The sequence below is a fragment of the Argiope bruennichi genome, chromosome 6, assembly GCF_947563725.1.
Source record: "Argiope bruennichi chromosome 6, qqArgBrue1.1, whole genome shotgun sequence".
Lineage (NCBI taxonomy): Eukaryota > Metazoa > Arthropoda > Arachnida > Araneae > Araneidae > Argiope > Argiope bruennichi.
The window spans coordinates 49,369,391-49,387,740 of record NC_079156.1 but is presented as its reverse complement, the minus strand read 5'-3'; the positions used below and the strand labels follow the sequence as shown (position 1 = coordinate 49,387,740).

The following is an 18,350-nucleotide window of genomic DNA, read 5'->3' as shown; positions in this document are numbered from 1 at the left end:
ATCTAAAGAAATCACAACAAATTATCAGATCAAAAACTGAAAATTTCGCAAAAGCAAATAATAAATTAAAATAATTTGTATTTTTTTTATCAAGCAGATTTATTCTTAAAATATTAACAAATAATTTAAAAAACATGAAAAATAAATTTTTATAAAGTTACAATTTAAATGCACATTCTCTTTTGCAATTAAAATAAACTAAATATTCATAGACTTTATTAATACAGTTAATAATTTTTATCAGGAATTTCTATCTTTTCCGTAATATAATTATATAAACAAATAAAATTTAAGCCCATTTATAAAATTGAAACTTCCAAAATCAATCGATATTTTTAGTAATTATGAATTTATATATACATATAATTCGAAAATTTATTAATTTCAACACAAAAATATTTTTAAAATTTTTGATTAGAAATAATCTTAATAACACTGATCAAATTCTGACCTTATAAAAATAAATACAGGCCTTGCGTTCAAACATCTAGCAAAATATCACCTCGATTCCCAAGTTTCAAACGAATCGTTCAACTTGTAAACAAGACTAGATGACTTGCAAGCGAAACCCCTTTAAAAACTACCATGGCGACTGCAGACGAGCTACTAATATATCAGAAACATTTCTTGAAAATTACTACCTTTAATATCGTGATAATCAAAAATGATTTTTCAACTGCGTAACAAATATAATTACTAAAAACAACATATTAACTTACAAATATTATTGTATCAATCCGAGAAGCCAGACACCAACACAGTATCAGTTAGATTTAAATGGCTACTCACCATCCACATCTGTTTACTTACTTTATCTGCCAGTGTACACGTAGGTTGGTCGATACATTTGTCTTCGGAAAAATTCCCCAAAGTTCAGAAATGTTTCTACTATGCTGATACTAATTATTCACAAAATTATGGAAAATGCGTTAGTTAAGATATGTAACTTGACTGTTAGACAGTATCATTTACGGAAAATCAGAGCACGACACGAACCTTTCCCATCTAGTTTTGGAAAGGGTGGGAGAAGTAAACGCATAACACATTCAATATCAGTATCATACCCTACCTATTGCAACAATGGACAAATCCTACGACCCCGCCGGATAATCGTTCTTAAAACGTACAGATTGAATTTCTTTACTTAAAATTATGGAATAAGCCATCTTCATTGTTAAAAAAAGATAGACAATGGACTAAAATTTGAAAAATCGTTTGTAAAAATGAAACTATGTACTTATATCTTCTGCTTATGCTGTGATGCAAGAAAATTATATTTGAAAATGTGTTAGAAATTTTTATTATTTTTGCAAATTTAAGCTTAAGAATAATGCAATTCTTTACAAAAAGTATTTATGAACCATTAAATTTCCAAAACATGGGCGAAGAAGAAAAATACATGGATTTAAAAAATCTGGTTCGGCTAGAATTTTTTCTTTTGGCTGTTTGTGTTCGTATTGATGAAATAGAATGAATACAAAACAAAAAAAGTTTAGCCTTTAGAAGATCGTTTCACCTTTCCTGCTTTTTGTTTTTATTCATTCTACTGAAATAATTACAATAATTTTAATCAAACGTAGTACATAATCAAAATTAATTTTTCTTTGTCAAGCAGCATCATAATTGAATAATGATAAGCATTTTATAAGGTTATCTCATTAGTTTTAATGTGTTTCTTACTAACAAACAGAAAATAAGCTTTAAATTACTTAAATATAACCAACTTTTTATCATGCCGGTAGTGTTGTAAATGGCGGTATTAAAACACTTCAACTCGGTACACATCACAACTTCAAGATGATAAAAAAAAACTAAATAATAAAAACAAAGGATTTCGTCTGTATCTGCTTAGGACGTGTGGGGAGAGAATATAAATAAAATATCCAACGTCGTGATCTGGTATTGGAACAGAAGTAATTTTATTTTTTTAATTTACAGAAATTTTTACTACTTAAAATCGACAATTTAAATTGTATCATCAATGTGAAATCTTATTACAATTGTTCAAGTTAAACGTGCAATATACCTGTATAATATTTAAAAAGCTTAATTTATGATTGTGCCATAATTTTTACATCTGCAGTATTTTAAATTATTACAGAAGATGAAGCCAACCCACCAGGAAGAATGTATTTTATGCTGCAGAGAAATAAAAATATATGCTACAGGGGCATGTGATCATCCTGTATGTTATGAATGTTCCACGCGAATGAGAGTTTTATGCGAAACTAATGAATGTCCCGTTTGTAGAAGTGATATGCCAGTTGTAAGTAAAATTTTGATCATTAACCAACAGATGGTATTTATTTTATTATATTTGTTGTTTGAATGTATGAAATCAGTTAAAAAAACAATAAAGTATTTTAAAGTAAAATTTTCTTTTCTTTTTTTTTAATTGCATGATACAAATTCATGACCTGTTTACTTTTAATAATTGATTATTAATATACATGAAATGAATCATTTTATTTTATTTTGAGTATGGCTGTGTAATGCTTTTTCATAATAAAAATCTTATCTCTTTTGAGATTTTTTTTTAAATATTTGAATTCTAATTTAAGGATGATAACTAAAATAATCAAAGATTTTTCTGTAGAAGTAGATTATTTGGGTTTCTTGACACATTTTAAAAGAGAAGCTGAATTTTAATACAGAGACTTTTTTTTTATCACTGCTTATTTTGGATCCAGATTTTTAAAAAAATTTATTACATTCTATAACATGTATATGTAAACAAATTACTGAATAGCAGTTCAAATTAATATAACAATACCTTAGATTAAGAAATTCTTTTAATTTATACTTTTAGAAAGCAATTATGTAAATTAATCAGATTGAAGAACATGTTGCACAAACGTCCGGTATATAGAATTCTTATTTTATTCAAACAAAAATATTTGCTAATACTAGTAGAAACTTCTGGCAATATTTCCTTAAATTTGTATATAATAGTAATAATTAAAAAAAATCCTACAATTTTAAATAATTTATTTCTAGTATAAATTCTAAACTGCATAAATTAAAATTATTATTTATAATAATGTTTTTGCTGTTAATATCAAGAATCGGGAAAAAAAATGGGATTACTTGAATTCGTCAATTATTATTGTTGTAATTTGCCAAATTATTAATATCTATAACCCAGTGTCTATACTATCTGTTAGCATCTTACATCGCACACTGTTAGAGTTGGAGCTATCAAATTTGGTGTATACATACTTTGTAGGATAGAAATATGCATATTAAAGTGATTTTGTTTTAAAATTTTAATTAAATTTTTAAGTAAATTATTAACTTTTAAAAACATTTTTTTTTTGATAAATTATTAAATGTCGCTGAAAATAATTGTGATTCATTCCAGTGTAACTAATATAGAGATTTTTGCAAGCTATATTGTGGCAAGATATTGATATTTTTATTATTTCCATAATTTGACTAACATAACAGTTGGACCATCAGTAATGAAATGTTTAAAAGTGGAGAATTGATACAAAGCAATTTTAATACAACATTATTGTTTTGTAATTTTTTTTATACTGAAAAGTAATGCTTTTTGTAGTTTCCTGTTTGATATGTAATGGCAAATTTCCATTTGATTCACTAGGTCATGATAAAACGAATTTTTCCCGAACTATTTGAATACTGTAAACATTTGGTTACTTAAAGCTTAAATCAATTTCTTGTAAAAGTTTTATTTTACATATATTTGAATTTACATATTTTCTATTACTTATTCTGCATACTTTTTCTCTGTATTTTTCCTGTGGTATGAATATGAAGTAATTAAGTTCCATTCACATAATACTGCATTAGAAACCAGCAAAAGTATGGTATATTGATTCTTTTCAAATGCTGATGTATTGACAAAATTATATATTTTTTTACATTGAAATTCTTTTTAAACCCTTATTGGACCACCATCCTACTTATAGGTCAGTTGAATCAAATGTGAATAAAATGAAAGAAAAAAATTAAATTACATAAAATCTATTGTAAATTATTATGTGCAGACTAAGTTTAATACATCTAATATATATAAACATGAATTTTTGTTTGCTTGTATTTTATGTGCTGCCTTTCCATTCTTCTGATTGCGATAAAACTTTGCCATTGCTTGCATTTGCACAAAGAATATATGCGTAGCACAATTATTAGCACTTATTTTGAACAAAATAAAATTTACAAACAAATTGTTTAATACATTTCTATTATTCAGCATTATTTTAAAATTTGCAAATGGCACATGTCTTTCAGAGTTAATCGTGCATATATCAAACAAAATAAAATTATTATTGATATCAATCAATGGGAGTGAAATGAAATTGAAATTATTTAGTGTGAGTACTAATATTTTTTTCTTTTCATTAATGAATAGTCATCTATACAAAATATTATTATTCAGTGGGCACTATGTTTTGGCTGGGGCGGTCCACAATATTATTCAGAGTTTTTCTCGCACATACAAATCAGAATTATTACTTTTGATGCCGATCAAGGTAAATTATATATAATGGAAATTTTCCAGTGCAAACAGCAATTTTTCTATTTAGGCACCGTAACAACAAATGATATCTTGGTTATACAAGCATGAATCTTCTTAATTGTTTCTTCAAAAAAAATGTCTCCCAAATGTTTATCACTTAGTAGATCTAATAGCACAGCCCATAGAAATAAGCAAATTCGAACTTCTCAAATAAATGAGGAACAACAAGCAAACAATGATCATTTACAAATGACTGAGGTTTTCCATTCAACTTGCATTCTAGATGGCCATCAACAAAATGCAAGGTCAATCACTTCAAGTGTGGATTGAATCTAGAAAATCCATGTTTTTCACATGACCAATTGTATGTTGGATACTCATGAGTTGGACAGCCAAAAAATTTATTTGTTTTTTCCTGGAGACAAAAAAATAAAAAATATTTTCTACTCTAAAGCATTTGAATAATAAAGTCAAGAAAAATGGAATAAATATTATTTATACTTCTCTTTTATATATTGTTCAAATTCAATGAATATATTTATTGTTGAAAAGAAGTATATCATTCTTTCCATCATTCCTAATTAAACAAGATAGCTATTTCAAATTTTAAATGATATTTCCAAAATTATTTCTTTTGCAGTAGCTACATGCCAGGTACCAGAGAGTTATTAATAAAAAAAAAACAGGGAAAAAAATTGCTATAAATTCAACTGAAAAATGTCATAGTTTGAACCCATTAAATAATTTTTTTTCCCTTGAATAAACATATACAATTTTTAATGGATCATCAAAGTTGTTCATAGGATTAAAAATACTCATTGGGTGGGGGGGGGGGGAGAAAAAAACCCAGATATTTGATATGTGTTTCCAATGGATGGAAACCCATTTTTTTTTTTTTTTTTTTTTTCAAATCGCTTATACATTTAGATCACATTCCTTAAATTCAGAAAATGATGTATATTTTTAACTTTTCATGCTGAAGATCTGGGAGAAACTATAGAGTTAAATATTCTAAAATTCTTTTGTGTCAGTGTCTTTCACCAAATTGGATTTTTTCTGTGAAATTAATTTTTTAATACTTTCTTATTTTTCCCATAAGTTCAATCACTATTGTGCTTTATAATTGTTAATTTTTCTAGTCATTTTTGTTGTTATAAAATGGTTAGAAAAAAGACTTGAAGTCCTGAAAAAAAATCTTGAATATATGAATGCTTTATCCCATGAAGAATTTAATGAAATGATAATTATTCAGTCCGAACCAGATGCGGACTGAATAGTCAGTGTCAAAAAAGAAATAGATGATTCAGTCCCAAATTGCAATATAGTGAAAACATGCGGCGATTCTGAATAATCATATCCAGTGTAGAAGAATAGTCATTCTTTTAATGTCAAAGAAAGTGAAATCAAAAAGTTAATAGGCATCCATTTTAACAGAGGTTATCACACATTATCAAATGAAAAAAAAAAAAAAATGTTTTGAGAAAATACTGTAGACATAGGCACAATCTTGGTGAATAGAGCTATGTCTAGGAAACGGTACAGCGACAAAAAAAGATGTTTACATTTGACGCTATCAGCAAACACGATCTTTATTAGAAAATTCATTTACTTTTAGAAAAACTTAATATTGCGCTGCGACAATTTTGAATATTTTCAGGAAGTCTCAAAATTAATTAAAGAATGATATGCTATTTTGGCAGACATGGTTTTAAGATGTATTTGAAGAATAAAGCTGTGAAATATAGATACAAGTTATGAATGTTAGCATCTTATATTGGATACCTCTTCAATATTGTAGCTTATCAAAATTCTCAAAAAAAATGTATGGAACATTTTTCTCGACATTTTTTTTCCTATTGCGAAAAAAGTTTTATAATAGCATTTCTACTTCTCATTTTTTAATGGTTTGTTTACAAAAAAAAATTTGTGCCACTGGAATTGCTCGAGATAACAGAATGACAAAATGCCCTCTAATATCTTTGAAATCGTTAGCAAAAATTCAAAGTTGAACATCTGATGTCCTTTTTGACAAAGCTAACAAATAGTTACAAATGTGCATAGCGAAGTGCAGCATCTTGTGAAAGGAGGCAGAAAAGATGTTGATATACCATTTTATGTTGCATTTTACAACAAACATTAAAATGTAAATTAATGTAGACTTATTTGATAGCCATATGGAAAAGTGCTTCTATTCAAAGAAAAAAAGTAGTACTTGGCTCATTTCGTGAATTGCTTTCAAACTGCCCTCATCACAGCTTGGGGAATTTCCAAATTATTTCCTTCTAATGATGCACAAGATTTATTAAAATTCTCAGATCAGCAACAATAAGTTACCTTGTTGAAACAATTCGAGAGAAAGATTTAGAGTCAACATTAGAGAGTGCTGCAGAATAACAAAGAACGTCATCTTCTAAATTGTGAGCTCGTATTAAGGAAAATTCCAGATATTTGTCAAAGACGATTTCATTTAAAATCTTGCAAGAAAAAAACCTGTTGCAATAATTTATTTTTCCTTTAGTTTTATGAGTGATCCAATATGGATTAAAAATATTTTGATGGATTTGTTGACTGGACATTTTTACAGTGGCAAAAGTGTATTTCAATCAGATATATCTGCATAGGATTTTATTTTTTTCATCAACAGCATATCTAAAGTATATTATTACAATGTATATTATCACTAATAGGTCTTGATGTTCTTTCACTGAGCAACCAATATCTTTTTTTTTTTTTTTTACTTTATAAGTTTATTTTTGCAATTGTCTACTTGGTAAATTACCTTTTTGCTTTCTTAATTCTTTTCTTGATAAGACACATTATGAATATGTTTCATTGGATTGTTCGTTGCAAAAGCAGCTCTTAAATGAAATAGTGAATTTTCAGTGAATAGAAATTTTTTAGTAAATTTTCAAATTTGAAATGGAAAATTTCAGTAATTACTTTTCATACTATTAGTATTTTATGTGTTGCAAACAACTAAGTATCTGGAGTTTTAGTACTGTCCCATTTCCATTTGTTCATTTTTAAAAGGAAAGCAGAATTCTCACAATATGAACTCTTAATAAACTTATTGATTTAACAGAGATTCCAGTTTAAATGTTAGGATGATCAATTTTGAATAACTGAAATTCATAAGTTGTACATTAACATAGATGTTTGCAAATTGCTTTTTTTCTTGGTTTCTATATTCTGAATGAACTTCACAACTTTTTCTACAAGAAATTGTCTTGATATATTTTCTTGATATTAAAAGGTTTTCTCATACTCAGTAGCAGGAGCATTCTTTCTCTCAGATTTAGTAGATGGAATGAAGAGTCATGTTTAGAGCTAATTTCTTCACAACTGCTTGATTTTTCTGGGATTAGAAGACAGAAACTTTATCTAATGCCTGTGGTGATGAATATGGTTTAGAAGTTGTTGGCTTATATAATATTCTTATTCCCCCCTCCCTGCTCTCATTTTTCTTTTTATTCTTAGTTTTATTGTTTAAGTCCCCTCCCCCATTTTAAAGTTTATCCCAGTTTTCTAAGTTTAAACCTTTCTTTCCATTTTTTGACTTTTATTTTATCTTCAAACTTTTTGGCTTCTCTTTGTCCAACATGTCTTTTTTCTTTTTATCCCCCCCCCTCTCTGCTGCACTTGATCTTGCCGTTTTGATTTTTAATAAAAAGAAGTTTAATTTTTAAAAATACATTAGGTTTTTTTTTTTTTTTTTTTTTTTTTTTTGAATTTTATAAGTATGATGCTATTTTGAAGAGTAAAAGAGTAAGAGTAAATTAATGTAGCAATTATATTTGTTTCATTAATGACAACTCTAAATCATTAATAAATATAACAGCATTTGCAATTTTAAATTATTAATATAAGTCAGCTAACAAGTTAAGAAAATTTACAAAATAATAATTCTAGATATCATTTAGATAGTTATGCCATTAGTCCATTTAGATAGTTATGCCATTAGTCCATTTAGATAGTTATACCATTAGTGCCATTTAGATAGTTATAAAAGTCTTATCCAACTGTCTCAATCTTCTATTTACTTGTATGCTTTAATGTTTCTTTTATTTAAGCTGAAAAATACAGGGCAATACTTTGCAGAAATGTCTATATTTCAATATATTTACTGATGCAAAAAATATGAAAAAATTGTATTTAGAATTGAAATATTCTATCTTTCTGAAATCTCAGTGAATATATATATAATAGATTCAACAATTGAACTTTATTAATAAATTTACATTCTTAGCAAAAAAAAAAAGTATGTGATGAAATTATTTTTTGGAAAATTGAGTACTTAGATTGTAACAAGATATATATTAAAAGAATTTCCGTGAAATGAGTGAAGGATTTAAGATTTTATATTGTATTATTTCTACAAGTATATTTGCAGGTATATGTTCAAAGCGAATTGATTGTAAATATTTCATTAACTAACATCAAATTTCTTTTGTTAGTATGTATCTGTGTTTCAGAATCCTGATTAAAAATTCTAAAAATGAATAATTTTGCTTGTATAAATATGTAATTTGAAGGATACATTTTTTTTTCCCTAGGTTGTATTTACAAAAGAGCGCCAAATATTTTCTGATGTCTCCCAAAAATTTCATCTTTGTATTAAAAAGTACCAAATAATTTTTGAAGATGAAAGTGTTGGTGATGCTTTTGATGCACTACTTGAAAATAGGTGTAAGCACTGTGACCAAGATTTCCCTACCTTTGAAAGGTTGAAAGAACATGTTCGTAGAACGCATGAACTTCATTACTGCGAATTATGTACAGATAATTTAAAGGTTTGTATTTTCTGTATTTTAATATTCATAATTTCAGTGATTGGAAATTTAATTTGAAAGCTGCTGTAGTTTTTTTTAAGACTTTGTGTGTGTTTTTTTAATGAATTCAATATTAATGAAATAAAATATTTTAGCAAACAAAGTGGAAAATTCCTTAGTTGGATAGAAATTCAAACAAATTTTGTTACTTTCCACTGTTATTTAAAGCAGCATAATGGCGATTTTAACACCAGGGCTGTATTTTTGACACTGATCAATGATTTTTGTAAAGGACTAAATATTTTTGCAATTTCTTCAAATATGTGTGAAAGTGAAAAATTCTATTTAATCTTCAGTTTGATTGTATTAATAATGGAACTTCTGATAAATAGATAGATCTATTTATCAGAATTATCTATCCTTTATGTAGATACATAAAGGGTCCTGGGTACAAAAAAAAATCTTTGAATAAATTATTTATTTAAAATATAAATAAAAGAATTAAATATGCACATTATGCAAATTTGTTGAAAAATAAATTTATATAAATATGCTTATTTTATGTTGGTTGATTTTTGTAGAACAGCATGTATGATTTTTGCAGAATATGTAGTACATAGTATTACAATTTAAAAAATTTAACAATTTATTGAAGACATGCCTCCATTTTTTTTCCAACTCTATGGTAAACAAAAGAATTTATCACATATACATTGTAGTGTTAATTTAGCATTCATGATCATTTGTAAGTATGTGAAAGCGGTGTTGTAAAAGATTGCTGGTCATCCATCACTGAAGAGATTCATCTTGGTCTGCAAGACTGATCGTATATGAAGATTGCTGAAGGTGCTTTTGCAACTACTTTCGTTGCATCTTTTCACAATAACATTATCACATTATTATATTATAATTTCATAGAAAACCTATACTAGCGCCATTGAAAAAAAATCTATATTGTGTAATTTTTCATTTTTAGAAATTAAAAAAAAGTTTCATGTTTATTTCTTTATTGTCATGGGAGTCCTCTTTGTTCATGGGGCTGAGTGTGTTGCAACTGCCATACCCTACCCCTTCCCTCCCCACCCCAAATAACCAGCCCTGTTCACATAACCACATCTGTTCACAAAAAGGTCTTGAACTTAGAGACAAATTTCATGTTCATATTTAATTGAAATAATGGATTAGGTCATAATAAATGAATCAACAAAAGAGAAAGGACTGCCAATCATTTCTGACACGTCTCTTATGGTTTTTCTATTTCAAAAGGTCCAAAATAATAGAAGAATCGTCACCAGGACAGGGAAGCAAATTCTGTTCTTTTATTATCTTTAATTCTATGAATTGGAGTGTTACTTTTTTTGGGGGGGGGGGTTGTGTGTACTAACAGCTTTTAAAAACTAAAAAATTATCATTGTAGACTGGTACAGCTAAAAAGTGATTATTGCTGTATGCAAGTTCAAAATGCATTGAATAAATAGGAGATGAATGTGAAAGGGAAATACTGTTATAGACAAGCTTATCATTAAAAGCACTATCATTATCACAGACCTTCATTTTATAAAGCTGATGGCTTCATTCTTGCCCTTTCAAATTTCAGATATTCACATTTGAAAGAAAATGTTATTCAAGAAAGGATCTTGCTCGACACAAGAGAGTCGGAGATCCAGACGAAACATCTCATCGAGGACATCCTTTGTGCGAGCATTGTGATCAAAGATATATGGATAGAGATGAACTCTTCAGACATGTCCGTAAAGAGCATTTCTTTTGCCATTTTTGTGATGCTGATGGCATTCATCAGTATTATAGGTACTGAAATTGTCCATTATCTATGAAAGAATATTCTTATACACTGCTTTTTAGTTGCTTGAAAGTTAGTCACTATCAAAACTATTTAGAATCTTAAGTATTTGCATCCAGATATCCCTCAAACATAATACTATTTTTAGTCATTCATTTGCCTCTTAAGAATAACAAAAATTTGTTTGCATCTTAAATGTTTAATGAAATATATTACTTTAAACCATGTAGTGATTCTAAAACATTTTTTTTAATGCTTATTGCATTTTATTTTTTACACTTGAACTCAGAATTGCATGGAACATTCCCTTTGGAAACTTTATCCATTGTATTTTTAATACCTGTATGATTTGCTTTCTAATATTTATATGATAAACTTTCTGTTTAAGTTATTATATTTTCTGTAGAAAAAGAATGGACGAAAATATTTGAATTCTTAGTTTAGTTTAGTTATATTTAAAGTCCCGTTTTAAAGCAACACTAGGGCTATTTTGGGATGGACCTCGTAAGTTTGAACCGTGGTCAGATGACAAGGACAACACCTGAGCTGGCTGAAAGTAAATACATTTAACAAGATAGAAGTCAAAGTTTCAGAAATGTGCTTATCTTACTGCAGGTCTTCCTTTGTGTGAGTACAGTATTCTAAAAGTACTTGTCTCAGGATCCTGAAATGAACTGGAGGCCAGATGGTTTATTAAGAATATTGAGTAATTTCAATAAAATATTTTATGCATTATTTGATGTTCGTGATCCCTCAAAAATTACTTAGAAGCGTCAAATTATGATAGCAGTTAAAATCATGTTGTATTTTAATAGTCCTATATCCATTTCATTTTATTGTGTACATGAATTTTCCTATTGCTTTCCTATTGGAGTTGACTCTTGTAACATCATAGTGCCATTAAAAACATGGCAGTTCTAGTAATCAATCTTCTAATTGCATGTGGTTTTTGATGGTATTACAACTTTTGTCTCTTATTCCATATGTGCATTGCACAGATAATAAGCAGAATTTTTCATCCTTAGCTTCCAATAATGTTAGAAAACTCTCTATTAAGATGTGATAAAACACTGAAAATAAATTTGAATTTCATTATGACAGTGAAAACTGTTATTGAAATTTATCAAAAAAAAATATTTCTTAAGAATTTTTTAGAATTTAGTTGAAAAAATTAAGAACAAATAAGTTGGAATCTTGAAAAAAGAAAAAAGAAAAAAATTTGAATTTTTAAATGGCATACAATTTTTCTTGGTTTATTAATATATTTAGAAGTGATTATGAAGAAATACCAGAACCTTGTTTAATATTTAATTAGTTAAAATTTCAAAAAAAAAAAAAAAAAAAATCTTCAGGATGTATATTCCCATCTTCTGAAAGTATTCTTGATTGAAATATAGCAGCTCATGTTTAAATTTATTTAGTAATTTTATTACCATGATATTACTCTATCCAACTGTTATGTCTAAAGGTGAAGAACTTCGAGTTCAAATACTTCATGATCCTCAAACTGACACATAGTATGTGTGTTCCCTCAAATTGATACATCAAAGTCAAATGATCTAGCCTATAGAAAGCCAACATGCACACATATTTTACTTTATTAATAGTTCCATACAATTGCCATTTTCATCTTCAAATAAATAGATATTTTGAATGAAAAAAAGCCACTTTAAAGCAATAATTTTAAAAACTAATGAATGGGTGGGAGTCTTTTATCACTCTTAGTTTTAGAAATCAGATGCTAATACCTAATTTTAATTTTTGTCAGGGTTTATACATATTTAAAGTCCAAAAGAGATTCCGTTTAGTTGATGAGAATTGAAAGTAAAATGAGTTTGTAATTTAGCACTAATCAATCTTTATATTGTTAAAACAAATGCATTTTCATAATTAAATTACTATTTAAAACAATTGTATATGCACCCTAATTCAATTGCTATTTAAAACAATTGTATATGCACCATTTGTACTATTTGAACTAATTTTTCTATTTTTCATTCTTGTTCATAAATTTTCTTTACTTGTATGTATTTTTAATTAGATCTGTGTGTCTTGGAAATGGGAGATGTATTGTTTGAAAAAAAAATTATGCTTGTCCCCCCCCCCCCCCATTTTTTTTTTAAATTTATGAAAAACTTTTCATGTATAAAATTTGTATATTTTAACAAAATATTGCCTTAATATATATGTGTGTGCGTATGTGTATTCACTGAAATCAAATAATGAATTAATTTTATTTATTAATTTTTTAGCGATTATGAATATCTACGGAGTCATTTCCGTAGAGATCATTATTTGTGTGAAGAAGAGGATTGCGTCAATGAGAGATTTACAAGTGCCTTTCGAACTGACATAGACTTAAAAGCTCATATAGCTGTGCATCATTCCAAAAACAAATCAAAAGCTGAAGCTAAACAGGCCAGATTGCTTGAATTTGAATTTGCATATCCTAATCGACAATCTGGTAATGTAATTTGTTTCTTGTTTAGTAGTTTAGCTTCAAAATTGTAATATTACTTAATATCACTCTGAAGCACTTTAGTGTTTTTCACTGTCTTATTATGTATTAATACATTTGATATAGATTAAAGTTCACATACATAAAAATACTGAATATTCTTTGTATTTACAATCCTTTTAAATGACTAGTTAGATTTGCTATTTGCATATTTGCCAGCAATTATCTTTGTTTTGATAATAACCAATTAAACCTCCTTCTTATTCCATTTATTCCTGTTTTAGTTCATTTTTAAAAGAATGGTTGCTTTTAATTTAGTGTTGAATTATCTCAGGGATACTAAACCTGTATTCAACAAAGACATTAAGCCATATATATATATAAAATATCCACTGGTGGCATAATTTATACATGAGGGTTAAAGGCGGTACATTTCTGTTTGCACAAGAATACGAGAGAAAAGCGAGAGATGACTTTACTAAGAGATTCTGATAGGAGTTTCTTTTACACGTGTTAATCGAAAAAAGTGAATCTTGTGTATCTTTGAATGGAATGTATAGGTGTTTGGGGGTATTCTTTCTCCCGGAGCATGAGAAGCTCTAATAGCAACTTTTTAGACCCTGTGATAATAATCAAATAAAGAAATTTGGATCAGGAAATAAGAGAAAATTTTAGAATAAAGTAACATGGGCTGATTTAAGGTAAAAATTAGAAATATAATGAGGATTTAAATTAAAATATAATATAAATTCATATTTGTGAATTTAGATAAAATTCTTGAAAATAATTTGAGAATTATTTGTATTTCCTATTTTTTATTATTTCCATCTATTGTTTATTTGTTCACTCATTCAGTTTTAAACATTTTACTAAATAATTCTTAAAATTTTCTTTTTTACCATATTTATTTGCATAAATGAAGCGTCTCTACTTTCCTTCATTTTGAAAACAATGCAAACTTTTTGAAAATGAAGAATCAGAATTGAGATGGTTCTGAAATTTTAAAATCTTAGATCAACATATCTAATATTCTAAAATTTATGAGTGCATCATAATGTGTAAGATAATATAGATTTTTAAAATTAGCCATCTCTTGTGACCAGCTCGTTTACTATAAAATTAAACTATCCTGGCTGTTAAGTTTTGGAATGCATTTGGCCTTAAGTATTAGTGAAAGAAAAAGAAAATTCTGAATTATGCATATTACGAAAATAAAGAAAGGTCTAGATTCTGTAGTCTAACGGGCAAATTAAAAAAAAAAAAAAAAAGTTTTAATAAGCATGACTTTGAAACTGACCAAAGAGCATATAACACATTGCAATAAAAATTGACAAAATAAATAAAAGTTTATTGCATAAACTGAAGCAAAGGAAAGGCACAAATAAATTTACCATATACTAATTTGGTGAATTAAAAATTACTAAATATTTAAATACTAAATTATGAGGGAAAATTAAATCATTTAATAGATGGAACAATTTTAAAACATGGTGTTTAAAGGATAAATTAATTAGTTTGCATATTAATTAGTGTTTTACTATGAAGTGAAGCAGAAGTAAAAATCTGAGGACTTTTTTAGTAATGACAAAAGCATGTGAATAAATGATTCGATGAAACAAAGAAACAGGTTTGAATTTTTATTTTTAAAGATATTGTGACAACTTGTGTATAAAGTTAATTTTAAAAATTCATTAAAATTAGTAAAAAACATAGTATAGAAATGAAATTGCTGTCACTGAAAAGCAAAATTTTCACATTTCCAAATGGTGTGAAGGTATTTGTGAGGTACTAATTTTGTGAGATATGCAGAACATGCTAAAAACTTCTGTAATTTTAATTAACTTTTGGGGTTTGAAAAATTGACAAATTTTTCATGTTTTGAAGAGCATGTATGCCAAATTCCCTCAAAATTGAATAACTATTATTTGAAAAATTAGCAGTTGCTCTGTTTTATTTTGAAATATTTTATTTATTTGTTAGAATCATTTTTATTAAGGCATTGCTTGTGTTCCCCTGTAAAAAATAAACCTATATAGGTTGTTTATATTTCCTTATTATTTCTCTTAAAGGAATATTAATTATTTTCAGTTGATATTTGTGAATTCAAAGGCTGTGTAAATGTTTAATTACGAATACAGTTTTTAAATTTAATTACTTTTCTCTTATTTATATAGGTAATTCTAGTCCTAGAGGAGGGAGATATGGTCAAAGAAAAAGAAATACAGAAGAAAATACCCAGTAAGTGCTTATTTAGCTTCATATCCTAAAATTATTTTTCATTAATGTTTTTACAACAAGGAAGTTTGGATTTATCAGAGAAATTTAAATCTGCCATCATGAAAAAGACATAATGGAGGAACTTTTATATACAGTAGAATATTTTTTTTTTTTTTTTTTTTACTGTTTTTTTTATACTTACTTTATTATTTATAAATATTATTCTTCCAGTTATTAAAAATTATCACATTGTTTTTTTATCTCAGTCAGATAATTTTTATATTAAATACCTCAGTTAAATAAATGTATTCACTGAATCCATTTATATAAATCTTTGTGAAATAAAGATTAAAAATTCATTTAATAGATTACAGCTTTTTAAATTAAGTATATAAAGGCCAAATATTGTTTGTTGTTATTATTTTAAATTTCATAGCATTGCCCAAATCCTTGAAAAGAAACTTTAATGATCAACATTATATCATAAATGTATCATTTGTGAGATGTTTGGACAGAAAGATTAATCAAGGATTCCTTATTAAATAGTATGATTTTTAGTAATTTGACTGAAGCTCTGGTAATTTGAGTACCCCCCCCCCCCCTTTCTTCGTATAATCTATATTATTGATATACAATGGATTCAGTTTGAATGATTGGTGAATCTTTTAATGTAATTTAAGTGTTGAATTCTTTTTCAATAAAAAGAAATATAACATATTCAAGTTTAATAATATTCCATACTGATTTAAAACTAAATATCATTGAATTTTATTCAGAACTTCAATTTAGAAAAGAATATGGCAAGATATGGTAATTATAAGTTTCTTTTAATTATATAGGAATAGAAATAGAGCAGTTCCTCCTGAACCAGAGAACTTGGATACCCATTCTGTACAAGAATTTCCTTATCTTTCTGAAGATAATATTAGTAAAACAGCTCAAGGAAATCGTTCAGTTGACACAATGATGAATTCTTTATCTTTGCAATCCTTCAGTAGAAACCCGCCTGTTCAACAGAAGAAAAATGTCATGTCTGTAGAAGATTTTCCTGCCTTAAGCTCAAATGCACCTTCAGTGCCCTCTTCCTCTAATTACCCTGCTGTAAGTACTAGCTTTATGCGACCTAGTAATACCCAGATTCGAACTTCCAACTTGGCTAATCAATCAGCACAAAGAAATGTTCCTACACAGAATATTGGTATTAGTTCCAGTGACAATAAATCTAAAAGAAACAATTCAGAAGATGGTGATAAAGCTCAACAAAGGCCTCAATGGACATCTAAGAAAAATGAGTTTAATTTTGAAGAAGAATTTCCAACTCTTGAAGTAAAGAAAAATCCTCCACCATTTGCATCAGTATCTGTTCCTAAAGTTTCAAGCTCTGCTGCATCTTTGACTACTAATGCATCGAAGCAACATTGGCCAGGCTTAAATGCATCTTCATCTGCGACAAACAACATTATAAAACAAAAGCCCCCAGATCCTGCTACTTTAAAGACCTCTAATTCAGCTGCAGAATCAAATTTTAATGACCAGTTTGTTGTTATTAAAACAAAGTCAAAAAAGAAGAAACAAGGCAAAATCTATTCTCCTTCAGATATTGATGCAGCTGAAGATTCTTCTAAACAGTTTGCTAGCAAAATCAATGTCATTGAAAATGATAAAGAAAATAAGGAACTTTTAAAAAAATACAAAATGCAACAAACATCAGTGATGAAATCTGGAAATCCAAAATGTAATGGGATGTGGTCTGATGAAATAACTACATTTGGCAATGAAGATTTTCCACCACTTGCTCCTACTCGAGAACCAGCAAGAAAACCACCTGGGTTTAATGCCCCAAAGAGTAGAGCACCACCACCAGGTTTCACTGCTAATTCAACAATAACAACTTCTTCAGTTGGAAACAAAACTTTAAGCGATGCTGTCCGAGAAATAGTCATGCCTGATAAAGTTAATGGTGTAAAGAAATCAACTAATGAAAATACCTATGAAAAGTATAGAGAACCTCAGAACTTCCACTTCCGCAATGATGAATTGATTAAAAGAATATATGACCTGTCAAATGCTCAAGCAATATTATTTCAAGAGTTCAAATCAGTTTCAGGAAAATTTAGATGTGGTGATATCTCTGCTGATGAGTATCATGCCAAGTGCCTTGACATCTTAGGTGAAAAAGGTGTCATAGAGATATTTCCAGAATTGGTGACATTACTACCCGATATAAAAAAACAGCAAGAGCTTCTGACCGTCCATAACAGGTTTCTAAGTCAATTAAATCGTGGTGCCACTTCAAAAAAATCATCTATCAAGTCTTGCAGTACTCTCGTATCTTGTGAAAAGTGTAATCAGGTCTTAGATTTTAATGACTGTAAAAATCATGAGCTATTGCATAACGGAGAGAATTCTCAGTGATATTAAGTTATATGACAGTGATTATTTGATACTAATATAAGAATCTATTAGATTATTAAAAGTTATTTTTCAACTTGTAATTTGTCTCATTTCATTATAATAACATGCTTCAGAATTTTTCTTTTTGTTGTTAAATAAACATTATTTTATATTATAGATAATTACTGCTTAAATTTTGAACGCACACATATTAAATATATGCGAATG

At 27.7% G+C, this 18,350-nt stretch overlaps 2 protein-coding genes across 7 annotated transcripts in view; one reads left to right on the top strand and one right to left on the bottom strand.

Annotated features, from left to right (window-relative positions):
* LOC129972790 (protein Gawky-like) overlaps positions 1–1,071 on the bottom strand; it is a 35,761-nt gene extending 34,690 nt beyond the window's left edge. For 4 of the 5 annotated variants that reach the window (XM_056087053.1, XM_056087055.1, XM_056087056.1 and 1 more), the window contains exon 1: positions 811–1,071. The gene's annotated coding sequence lies outside the window, so the exon portion shown is untranslated. Of the gene's footprint in view, positions 1–719 lie in introns of all 5 variants that reach the window. The other variant, XM_056087054.1, reaches the window with a different exon arrangement.
* A 713-nt stretch (positions 1,072–1,784) lies between these two features.
* On the top strand, positions 1,785–18,223 carry LOC129972354 (E3 ubiquitin-protein ligase ZNF598-like). Of its 2 annotated transcripts, none has more exons than XM_056086469.1 (7): positions 1,785–1,913; positions 2,102–2,266; positions 9,037–9,273; positions 10,850–11,061; positions 13,306–13,517; positions 15,686–15,749; positions 16,568–18,223. In XM_056086469.1, the coding sequence occupies exons 2-7, from the start codon at positions 2,105–2,107 to the stop codon at positions 18,141–18,143; spliced, it is 2,463 nt and encodes an 820-aa protein (XP_055942444.1). In that variant the 5' UTR covers positions 1,785–1,913; positions 2,102–2,104; the 3' UTR covers positions 18,144–18,223. The 2 variants fall into 2 exon arrangements, with proteins under 2 accessions (XP_055942444.1, XP_055942445.1); XM_056086470.1 differs by having other exon boundaries at positions 1,787–1,899.
* The last annotated feature ends 127 nt before the right edge of the window (positions 18,224–18,350 follow it).

What these genes read in the sequence shown, in the direction of transcription:
- LOC129972354 (XM_056086469.1), top strand. Translation starts at nt 2,105, where the DNA reads ATGAAGCCAACCCACCAGGAAGAATGTATTTTATGCTGCAGAGAAATA. An exon ending in ATATCCTAATCGACAATCTG is followed by an intron (nt 13,518 to 15,685) that starts GTAATGTAATTT and finishes TTATTTATATAG; the next exon opens with GTAATTCTAGTCCTAGAGGA. An exon ending in AATACAGAAGAAAATACCCA is followed by an intron (nt 15,750 to 16,567) that starts GTAAGTGCTTAT and finishes TTAATTATATAG; the next exon opens with GAATAGAAATAGAGCAGTTC.